Below are 12,180 nucleotides of genomic sequence, written 5' to 3'. Positions count from 1 at the left end.
CCACCCCGTCCCCGCCCGCCAGGAGCTGTCGTAGGTTGACAGGTCGTGGTTGGGAGGCGGCGGCGGCGGCACCTACGAGCACCCGAGACGGAGGCCCCATGGGGAACGCTCCGAGTAACAGCAGCGAAGACGAAGCGGCAGCCGCCGGGGGTGAGGGCTGGAGCCCACATCAGGACTGGGCTGCCGAGTCTGGCACGACCCCTGGCCCCAGCCCTGCGGCCGCCGCGCTCCCGTCTGCCGCTGCACTGCTGGAACCCGCCCGGCTGCGGGAGGCAGCGGCTGCGTTGCGGCCGGTCCCTCCCTGCGAATCCCTGGTGTCCAGGCACCACGGCGCGCTGTTGCGCTGGCTGGAAGAGCGCCTGGGCCGCGGTGAAGAGTCCGTCACTCTGGAGCAGTTCCGGGAGTTGTTGGAGGCTCGCGGTGCCGGCTGTTCGAGCGAGCAATTCGAGGAGGTCAGGGAGGGCAGACGACTGCGGGGCGGGGGCAAGGTGGTCGCGGATAAGGGCCTGAAGAGGTGGGCGGTTGCTCTGCGGGAGCCAGGAAGTCATAGGGTCCTCAGGTTCTTAGAATGGAAATAAGGGGTTGCCTGAAACCATTTGGAGTGCATCACTCCGGACATTTTCTGTGTCTCTCAGAGGTGTGGAAAGTCCAGACTATGTTAGCTCCGCTCCAAAGAGAGGAACAAGCCGAAATGTCTCTGCATGTGGTAGGCAGACATTTGTGCAGTTGACATACAGGCTGAGTTGCTTGCTGGAACTTATCAGGGTGTAAGACAATTATGAGAAAGGATGTGCAAAGATCAAGGGAGTGACCATGAAAACGATTCTGATTTACTGGCCTGTGGGGAATCTTGCAGAGAACTATTTGAGTCCAGTGTGAAAGAGGGTACATTCCACTGAAACGACTCCCTCTACAAGCCATTCTTGTCTATAAAATAGTAGGTTTTTTTTCCCAAAGTACACACTTGATTTTAGATCATTGAAGAACTTGTTCCAGACTCATTTAAACCCTTATCAGGTCTAAAGTTGATGGAAACATTAGATTTCTTGTACTTATGCAATTGCCTCTTTTATCTGTACTGAACACTTTGGTTTAGGTTTTGGAAAAGACTGACCCAGAATTACCCTGTAAATAAATCATTTCATTGACAAAATAGATTATCACATAAACTTCTCCCCCCCACCCCACCTTAGGTCTTCATTACCCTGCTCCCTGAAATTTTATTAATGTTGCAAAGTTAGGACAAAAGGTATTTGGCTAGTAAGCCATGTAAAATTGGCAGTTATTGAATGGTTAGTGCATAAAGCAAGGGACCAACAATCACTTGTAACATCATTTAAAATTTCTGCTCAAAATCAGAAGCTTTTGAAATATTTAGAAGATGTTGCCTGCAAATGATGAAAATGTGTACATAATGTATTTCATAAATTTCCCTTTAAAAACTACCTTTAATAATTCTAACTCAAAATTTGGTGGTAAAAACCTGTAATATCAGAATGAAAAGTAGTGACAGGATCAATTCAAGGTCATCTTTAGCTATATAGTCAATTGAGTACAGCCTGAGCTACTCAAAAGTGTAAAATATATATGCATTCATATTATATACCACATACAGGTAGAGAAAGGTCTCCATTAAAAGTTCCAAGCTGTTCATGGTAAATACACATATATGATTCTAGCACTTGAGATTTCTAGAAAAAATATCTCTCGGGTTGTGGCATTAAATTTTTCAGGGCCTAACAACACCAGCCCTCTAGATGACAGTTCAAAAAGTAGATAGGTGCTTTCACAGAGGATGCAGTATAATAGAACATCTAGATACTAATTTAAAATTAAGGTGTGGTGACTGTTAGCCAAGAGAAAGCATACAGAATAAATAGGAAGTGTATTTAACCTCATCTAAGATCTCAAGTAAGCGGTTTCTAACAAAAACAAAAAACAGAACAAAACAAAAAAACATTTCAGTGGAGATTTGAAAGTGCAAGAAGACAAGAAACAGGAGGAGGGAGCAGTGCTTTCAGGAAGAGAGGTAATTACAGCTTTAGGTGTCTGCTAAATGGAGAATCTAGAAGTACTGTGGTCTGTTGGGTTAGAAAAAACTGCTACTCTTTCAGAGGACTGGTATTCAGTTCCTACAACTTGATGCCTGTAACTTCAGTTCCAGGGTATTCAGCACCCACTTCTAGCCTCACAGGGCACTTCCACACAAGTACACATATGCACACAAATAAATAAATAATAACTTTTAAAAACTCAAGGAGATAAAACCTATTGTACCAGTGGTTTAAATTAATTTTGTTTTGTTTTGTTGAGACAGGGTTTCTCTGTGTAGCCATGGACTTGCTTTGTAGACCAGGCTGGCCTGGAACTCACAAGATCCACCTGTCTCTGCCTCCCTGAGTGCTGGGGTTATAGGCCACCATGCCCCGCTTAAATTATTGTTTTTGTGTTTTATTTTATGTGTGTGGATGTTGCCTGCATGTGGGAGTGCACAAGTGCATGCCTGGTGCTGGTGGAGGCAGGGGACGGTGTCAGATCCCCTGGACCTGGAGTTAATAGAGCAGTGTGAGCTCTGTTGTGGGTGTTAGGAATTGAACCTGGTTCCTTTGGAAGAGGGGCCTGTGCTCTTCACTGCTGAGCCCTCCCTCCAGCTCTCTATATTGGTGGGTTAAGCAAAGAAGTTTTGTTTTGCTTTGGTTTGGTCTAGAACTCAATGGGTACGTCAAGGTGGCTTTGATTTCTTAAATGCTGAGACTACGGGTGTGCACTGTTACAACCAGCTGGGAAACTGCTTTCTTATGTAAAGGTCTAGGTAGCCAATCAAGGTTGATGTGGTATTGCAAAATTGCCAGGGACTTGGCTATCCATCTTGTGCTGTACACCCCACAGACACCTTTCATTTAGTGACCCAGTTTATTCTATTCATCACTTTCCACTTTCCAACAAGTAGGAAAGAGAAAAGGGAAGGACATGACCTTGCCATTCTCCAGGGAAGAGCTTACTTCCCACAGGCTCAAACTTAGTCCATTGACCACACTTAGCTCTAAGAATATCCAGGAAAGATCTTCATTCTGTAGCCTTATATTTAGCTAAATTTGAGGTTTAATTACTGAGAAAGAGAGCAAATGTGAGACTGGTTTTGTCTAGGTCATAAATGCAGGAGAACAGATGAGGATGAAGGAGAGGGACCAAGAATTTGAGTCCTCAGCAACCTAGCAACGAGTTTGGAAATTAGAATTTTGCTATTGTTTTTGTTTCAGTTTTTTGAGACAGGGTCTCTCTGTATCCCTGGATGACCTGCAGCTTGATACGTAGACCAGGCTGACCTTGAACTCACAGAGATCTGCCTGCCTCTGCCTCCAAAGTGCTAGCATCAAAGTCGTGCACCACACATGGGGCTAATTATGCCTTCTTCCTAAGGAAGTCGTTATCATGTTACATATATGACAGAAATTAATATTAAGAAATCCTCAGCCCAATACCAAGGACTGATGATGATTTATAAAATATTAGATATTGCTATTTTATTGGTTTAAAGGTCCCTGTAAGAATCTAGAGCTGTGTCACAGGCTTCCAAGTATATTTGCACAGAGCTTCCACATCCTACCATTATCTTACTTCTCTCTTTACATCATGTTTAAATATGTAGTATTGATGACCAATCAGTCAACTGTCTGAGGCAGATGGATCACAATAGCCACTGAACTGAGTAGGAAAGTGGGAACCAAACTGAGAACTCAGCTAGATTCAGTGAGCTGGGCATGGTGGTTCATACCTGTAATCCCAGCACTTGGGAAAGGGAAACAGGTAGGTTAATGTAAGTTTGAGGCCAGCCTGGGTTACAGAGTGAAACCCCACCTTGAGAGCTCATTTGGGCCATTCTAGCATGAGTTTTCAGCTACCCCTATACCCTTAACTGAAGAACATTCCTCCTGTAGTGGAGAAAGTGGTTCTCTTTGACCAAAAGGGACATACATCAGGCTAGCCAGAGTTCAGCTGAGTCAACCCTAGCCATCAATAGGGTGACAGATGTCACAGCCAAGTCACCCTCCAACCCAAGACCCTATCTCAAAAAAGAGGGGTGTTAAATTTCAGTTTCAGCACTAACTCTCAAGTGTGGCTCTTCTAACCCCAGAGTCATTGCCCTTTTTCCCATAAGGATCTGGTTCTCTGTGATTAATCTTCAGTCTCAAGGATAAGTAATAAAGTCCTTAAGTTTTCTGTCTTGTGATTCCAGAAGGATAAAGAACTGTGAAGTCTTTTTCTTGAAGCCTATACTATTTTCCGATTTGAGAGGGAGGAGTTGTGATTTGGGTGAATCCCCAAGACCTGGTGACCCCTCCCCACTGGTTCATTAAAGAGAATAGTTCTAACTCAAAGTGAAAACAGAGCCAAAGCTTAAAAGCAGGATGGTGACAGTCCCATGGTAGTTATCCTTTTATCCTGTCTATAAATAAGGTGTAATTATGTCAGAGAAAGGTAGTATTAGCTATGTGTTTGATTCTGAGCATTCAGAACACTCCTGTCAACTATGTCCGTGTGAGTGTGTGAGTGAGTGTGCGAGTGAGTGTGCATGCATGTGTACACTTAGGCATTTAACTTTATGTCTTACACCGAAGTTTTGAAAGTGTATTGTGGCGTTTCATATGTTTAAAGGTTTCCCCCTATTTCTCTTTTACCGGCATAGGTTATCATTGCGTGCAGAGTTCATTCTTATAATGTAGCAATCTCCAAGTACAGCCTATTTGTTCCTTGGCCTCCAATCTGCCTCGCTGCCCCTGCCCACTCACCTGTCTTCCTTTATTCCAATGACCTTCGTGTTGTTAGATGGTGTCATAAAGAAGTCCTTAGAGTTGCTCCATGGACCAAAGTCTTCTGGATTATCATTTTATGATACCATACGCCCTTCTCTTCCTGGGTGTGGTCCAGGCAAAGGACTCTTGAGTTTGTTTGAAAGAAGTAGTTCCTAATAGATGCTTATGTAGAAAAGAGAGAGGGAGGGAGAAGAGATAGAGATTGGGATTAAATTCTTATTTGACATCAGAGATTAGATACTTCTGCTCTTAACATAAGCACACTTGTAGAAAGTCACACAGGCTTTAGGGCAGGACAGAGTGCTCAGTACTGGATGCTTATGGCATTTAGCAGTGGCTTGCTTGTTTGTTTTTAAAAACACGGTCTCATATGTAGCCCTGGCTGGCCTAGAACTCAATATGTAGACTAGGCTGGCCTTAAACTTACAGAGATTCACTTGCCTCTGTGTCCTCAAGTGCTATGATTCAAGGCTTGTCCCAGCACATGGAGCAGATAACTCTGAGGTGAGAATTTAAGATGACTGATTCTTATTTTTGTTAATTTGTCATGTTGTGAAACTCTGAGTGAAGGGCCATTTTGTCTGTGTTTCTCTGTTTTTGAGACAGTCTGAAGCCCAGGTCAAACTCGAAGCAAACCTCCTGCTTCGGTCTCTTGAGTGCCAGCTACCATGCCTAGCTTTGGATGGGTTGTTTTGATTTACCTCTGTTCATGGTTCTGGCACACAGGTAGTGTCTGGTAACTTTTTCACCTGTGGCCCCAGTGTACTTGAGCAAGCCGATTAAGACAGTCTTCATATGGCAACCTTGTGTTTCTTTTTTTTTTTTTAATAATTAATTTAATTTAATTTAATTTAATTTTATGTGAAGGTGTCAGATCCCTTAGAATTGGGGTATAAACCATTGTAAGCTGCTATGTGGGTTCCGGGAATTGAACCCGGCTCCTTTGGAAGGACAGACAGTGCTCTTAACCACTGAGTCATCTCTCCGGCCCCAACCTTGTGTTTCATACTTGGCCTGTGGCCTTTCATTAACCAGCTATTTTTTGGCATTGGAGAGTACAGTTGAATATAGTTTTAGTGAAAATTGAAAACAGTCATTGTTGGGTCTATGAGAAATATGGAGAAAAGTTCTAATGCCCTCTTTGGTATTAAGCCAGTTGACTGGCTTAGAGTGGCTTTGAGACTAAGAACTATGTGCATAGAATCACACATATGCAATTATCTACCCTTACACCAGATGTGTATATGCACCATTAAGTTGTAGCCAGCTACAAACATTTTAACCCCCTGTTCCATGCCCTCAGCTCCCCACTGCCCAGGAACTAGATGTATGCTTTTCTAAATGGGTTGGAGCCCACAGACCAGCCTGTCTTCTATCTTCCTTCCTGACCTTTCTTTCCCACCGCCTAAGCCAGTGGTTCTTAACCTGTGGGTCACGACCCCTCTGGCAGCCCTCCATCTTTAAATATATTTACATTATGATTCATAACAGCAGTAAAATTACAGTTGTGAAGCAGGAACGAGAATAATGTTATGGTTTGGGAATCACCACAACATGAGGAACTGTATTAAAGGGTCGCAGCATTGGGAAGGTGCTGTGCTCCCAGCTGGTTGGACAGCTGCTTTGTCCTGTGCTAGCCTAGCTCGTCCAGACTTTCCATCTTGGCACCATTGTCTGGTTAGAGCCAAGCCTTCTAGAGGCAGGATTCAGATAGCGCCTTGCTCTGTTCCAAGCCCTGTCCACTTTCAATCTTGCAGAGCAGCACTTAAGAGTAGCATGAAATTTGAGAATGTTTCACCAAACCCAATATGTGAGAGGCGAAAGGCATTTGCCTGGCAGAGGAAGAAGGAACTAGTCCAGTTATGGCACCACGTGCACAAATACACTGAGTGGAGAGAGCTTTGACACTGGGTACTGAGGAGTGTCTCCGCTGACTCTCAGTGCTGTCTGTCAGTGCTCTAACAAGGCTGTGCTTTAGGAGACAGCACACTTTACTGCTTTTCTTTTATGATGAGCAGAAGTTGGGTCTGGAGCCCGCCCGCCTGCTTCTGGGCAAAGCCAGGGGCCACTGTTGTCAAGATAGGTGATTTTTATTTTACTTTAGTTAATGAAATTTGTGAGACAGGGCCTCACTGTGTAGCTCTCACTGTCCAGGAATGCAGTCAGGCTGACCACACCAGCCTCTAACTCCCTGAGATCTGCCTGCCGCTGCTTCCCAAGTGTTGGTATTAAAGATGTGTGCCACCATGCCTGAGATCCTTCCAGGTGATCTTTATCACTTCACTTGACCACTCTGTCTCAGCTTCCTCATTGGTTAAGTAAGCAGAATAATGGCATCTGCCTTATGTGATTGGTGTGGGCGTTAAGTTGTTTCCTGTAAAGTGCCCGGAAAAAGTACCTGGAGTACTAAATACTCAGAGAGGTAATGGGTCATGTTATTTTTCATGTGGGTGTTGTCTCCAGTGGCTGTGCAATAACCACTTTAAATACTTTGTTTAGACAAGGAATGTGAGCCCATCTTACAAGTGAACAAACTGAGGCCTTCAGTGGGTAGGCAGCCTGCCCAGTCAGCCAGGGGCTGACCTGAGACCGGATCCAGACTTTTAAATGCCCTGTGGAGATTGTCTTTGGTGGATATCATGGAAGAGAAAGAAGAGGTCACACTGAGGCAGTGCCTTGTGCTTCCTAGGCAGGATGCAACCTTTATATTTAATCCAGTGTGGTGCTGTCTGCTCGGCTAAGCCCACAGTTCTGGTCTCTGATTATTTGAGCATCAGTTTGCCTGTGTGCAGTGTGTACTGTTGCTTGCTTTGTTTTGCAGTGCTGGAGGCTAAACCAAGGGCTTGCTAGGCAAGCCCTGTACCACTGAACTATACCTTTGGCCTTGCAATGTCTCTTGATCACTGTAGCAGCTAGAGAGTTAAATAGGAATGGGTAAGGTTAAACTCTCAAATCAGGTTTCCCTTGTTAGTCTGGTTCTGTTATACTTTTGTTGTTGCTATTGTTTTGTTTGCTTGCTTGAGACAGTCTTACTGTGTAGCCTAGCTGGCCTTGAACTCATGATCCTGCTGACTCAGCCTTTAGAGTGTAGGGATTATAGGCATGTGCCACCACACCCAGCTTTGATTCTACTGTATGTATTATTTTCTGATTTTACTTCTTGTTTCCCACATGAAGCCAGCATAGTGTCCGGTCCTTTCATTCTGCGAGTGGTTACCTTGTGGATGCAAGTGCATAGCAGCAGTGTCCTAAAGAGACCTCAGGGGACCAGGGAGACAGTTTAGTTGGTAGAACATTTGCCTTATATACATGAGACTATGGGTTCAGTTCTCAGGAAAAAGAAAAAAGACAATTCAGGGCTGGAGAGATTGCTGCTCTTGAGAAGACCTAGATTCAGTTTCCAGAACACATGGTAGGCTACATGGTAGGCTAACTCCCCTCCCAGGGAACCTGGCACCTTCTCCTGTCCTCCTCAGGGAACACACACACACACACACACACACACACACACACACACACAATGCACTTACATACATGGTAAAACCCCCATACACATAAAATTAAAAAAAAAAAATCTTAAAAAGACAATTTAAGAGTTTCCCAGGACAGTGATGCACATCTGAGTTAGAGGCAGGTGGGTCTCTATGAGTCTAAGGCCAGCTTGGTCTCTATGGTTTCAGGGCAGCACAGGCTAGATAATGAGACAACGGGTCTCAAAACAGGCTTGAGTCAGGAAGAAAAAGTATGTCCGACCACGTGGCCATCTTTGTGGAGAAGAGTTTTGGCCTCATCTGTTTGTTGGAGAAGCAATCCAACAATGTGAATGTGTGCTGTTGACATAGGTAATGATGTCAAGGATCTTAGCCTGAGACCCATGGGAAGATGGCAAAGTCTCTCCCACTCTTATAAAGCTCCTCTGGTTCATGTGTGGATGCTGATAGTATATGCAGAAAATATGCACCATAGCTGACTCTCCCCAGCCCCTCCCCTTCAGGCCATTGTATATGGCCTGAAGACTGCCCCCTACAAATACTGTTCCCACTGAGATGCCTTAAACCTTCTTCTTGATTCAGCCCTATACCATAAACCCTGCTTCCTTGTTTATCTGTATGTAACAACCCCACCCCCTTGTTCAGCTGTGTACACTAACTCCACTGAGCTTTCCGGAGCTGCCGTTTCTCCATCAGGGAGCCCAGCCTACCAGATCCCTTGGGAGTAGGGCGTGGGGGGGGGGGGGAGGTATATGTGTCTCTTCATGTCTGTGTGTCCCTCCCTTCCTTCCTTCCTTCCTTCCTTCCTTCCTTCCTTCCTTCCTTCCTTCCTTCCTTCCTTCCTTCCTTTCCATTCTTCAGCTGAAACATTGAGAAAACTGATTGATTTTACACAAATTACACTTGGCTACGATTGAGAACAGAACTAGTCCAGAATGCCAAAGGTTCAGGGCAGAGGGCCAGCAGGACCCTCTGTTTTATTATAAGGAAGACAGTCAGTGTCTCAGGTGGTCTCAGTGACATGATGTTCCAAGTCCACTGAGACTTATTACCAACAGCAGCATACAGTCCAACAACTTGTATCAGTGTCTGGGCCTTCAGCATCCCTTACTTTTGCTTCTGCAGCCTTCATGGGTGCACAAGTTAATCTACTTGAACCTCTGCCTCATATTCCTCTCTTGCATTTGAGCCTGTGCATTCTTCCGCCACTTCGCTCTCATGGCACACAGTTTCAAGGAAGATGCCACTAAGGCTAAGCTGTGTGTCTTTTCTTAATTCCATCATCACCCCCATTATTTCATGAAATTTATGTATCAATTGTATGTATCTTTAGTCTCTTAGAATACAATTGAATGTTCCTGTTTCGGTGGATCAGCCAATAAAACTTGATAAATGCTATGACTTTTATTGGTAAACTACAGGGATACCAAAAATACCAGAATGGGAAGAAGATAAAGGCCTTTCCAAGTAGAGAACTGGCTGAATGGAGGGGAACATTAAACTTAGAAGACCTGATCCCTGCACTCTTTGATCTACAGGCTCCCTTTGGACAAAAGGAGCAGATGTGTTCTGAATGGCCTCCCCAAAGGCTGACTCAGGCCAGGAAATTTCTATTCACTGTAGGAAAGAGACGGACTCAGAGAACAGTAGCTGCTCTTTTCTGATACATGTATCAGAAAATGGCTGACCGCTCTCAGAGATGCTGGAGAAGGGTTCGGATGTGTGTGTCATCTACCACTGCTAGTCCCGCCCCTTGTCCCCCCCTCCCCCCAAGGACTAGGGATTGAACTTGGGACCTAATACAAGGAAAGTGCTCTCCGACTGAACTACAGCTCCAAAGGCACACACATTAAAAAGCTTTGTAGGTCCTTTCACTAGGAGAGCTTCTGTGGATTTTGGATGGTCAGCCCTTGTGCCCTTAATACTTGAAAACAGTGGCCCTGTCTCTTTCCCTAGGGCCTTACTTCCCAAACAGCCACTTTTCAGCAGTTTAGCTAGTTCTTGGGTGTTCATCATGCCATTGTTAACCACGTAACACGCTAATATCACTGCTTTGAATGTAAAAAATACGTTTATTTATTTTTTATGTATTTATATGTGAGTGTATGTTTGTGTCTTTAAGCCCAAGAAGGGTAGAAGAGGTATTGGAACCCCTGGAACTTCAGTTAGAAATAGTTATGAACCAGCATGTGCCCTTAACCAATGAAGCATCTCTCCAGACCCTTCTTCTCCTCCTCTTCTTCTTTTTAAGATTTATTTATTATTTATACAGTATTCTGCCTGTATGTGTGCCTGTGCACCAGAAGAGGGCACCAGATCGCATTATAGATGGTTATGAGCCATCATGTGGTTGCTGGGAATTGAACTCAGGATCTTTGGAAGAATAGCTGGTGCTCTTAACCTCTGAGCCATCTCCAGACCCTGACCCAGACCCACTTCTTGGAGGTATTTGAGTGTTGAGTTTATCTGTTTTATTCCCAACACAATGAGATAAGCCTTTCCCTGACTGCATCTGCATGCCTGCTGTCTCCTTAGTAAGGCATCAATTTGTTTAAGTCACCTTTGGGTGTTTTCATAACAAAGATGAAGTAAGTTTTTTTTTCTCTGTAGTGTCCCACTATGACTTCCCCTTAGAAATCTTTTTACTTTCTCTAGAGTTAACAATTGAATTGACACCCTAAAAATAAATAAATAAATAAATAAATAAAATAAAATAAAATAAAATAAAATAAAATAAAAGGCTTTTGCTGTGTGAGGGAACAAATCCTGGCCTTCCACATCAGACCTTTGCCTTCTACAAAAGCACTGTGTTACTGTGCCCACAAGCAGCCCCTGGCACTTTTATTGTCCTTCAATTTTAGATCTTTTCTCATTAGTCGAGCTACAGAGTCTCTGTGCCTTTTCTAAGCATCATCAACAGAAATGGTCAACATATTCTGACACACAGATATTCTGTCAGCAGCTTCTTTTATTTTTAAGACAGAGTCTCACGATGTATACCTTGTAGTCGAGGCTAGCCTCAAAGTCAAAGCTTCACCTACCTCTGCTTCCCAAGTGCTGGGACGAAAGCCGTGTGTCACCACATCTATTCTGTCATCTTAATTTTTTAAAATGTTATTTATGTGCATTTGTGTCAATATGTGTTATGTATATGAAGGAGCCCTCCACAGGCTAGAAGAGGGTGCTGAACCCCTGGAACTGGTGATTGGGGGCCACCCAGGTGGATGCTGGAAACCAAATTCAGATCCTCTGGAAGAGCAGCAAGTGCCCTTAACCACTGAGCCATCTCTCCAGCACCAGCTTTCTGATCTCTTTAATTAATTATTAATTAATTAATTAGAAATTTGATTAACTAGTTAATTATTTTTGAGACAGAGTCTTATCGTGTAACTGATTGGTATTGAAAGCAGAGAGATTCCTCTCTTCTGCCTCCAATCCCTACTCAGTTTGTCTTCTTAAAGGAACAGTTTCCTTGAGCCTTCTCATCTGATGTAAGATGGATTTGTTTTCCTCTAAACTGCTGTGCTGGTACCTTAGTCTTCACCATCCTGAGGATTCCTTTCTGTCCTGGTTGGACTCTCCTGCATTCTTGCAATGATATTTCTTCATTCTGGTGCCAATCTTCTAGGCACTGTCTGAAGGGAAGCTTTTTTTTTTTTTTTTTTTTTTTTTTTCCAGCTGTGTATGTATAAGAATGCCGTTCTTCTACTCTCACTGTATTGTGACTGAGTGTTGACTTTTGGGTTAAAAGATGCCATGGTACTGTTCCCACTGCCTTCTATCTCCACTGTGTCCACTGAATTGGTCACATTCTGATTCTTGACCTTTCACCTGGAGACTGTTTTTTTCTCCTAGAAATAAGAACTTCTCTTTCC

General features: G+C 43.9%; 1 protein-coding gene across 2 annotated transcripts in view; it reads left to right on the top strand.

Annotated features, from left to right (window-relative positions):
* Positions 1-42: 42 nt before the first annotated feature.
* The window catches only part of Zzef1 (zinc finger ZZ-type and EF-hand domain containing 1), a 127,444-nt gene continuing 115,306 nt past the window's right edge, over positions 43-12,180 (top strand). For both annotated transcript variants that reach the window (XM_055597355.1, XM_055597354.1), the window contains exon 1: positions 43-452. In XM_055597355.1, coding sequence (XP_055453330.1) covers positions 99-452 — 354 coding nt within the window. In that variant the 5' untranslated portion in view covers positions 43-98. The remainder of the gene's footprint in view (positions 453-12,180) is intronic.

This window comes from Psammomys obesus, unplaced genomic scaffold (genome assembly GCF_907164565.1).
Source record: "Psammomys obesus unplaced genomic scaffold, mPsaObe1.curated_primary_1811, whole genome shotgun sequence".
NCBI classification, from domain to species: domain Eukaryota; kingdom Metazoa; phylum Chordata; class Mammalia; order Rodentia; family Muridae; genus Psammomys; species Psammomys obesus.
The sequence above is the reverse complement of the archived record's forward strand: the minus strand, read 5'-3'. Positions and strand labels throughout refer to the sequence as shown.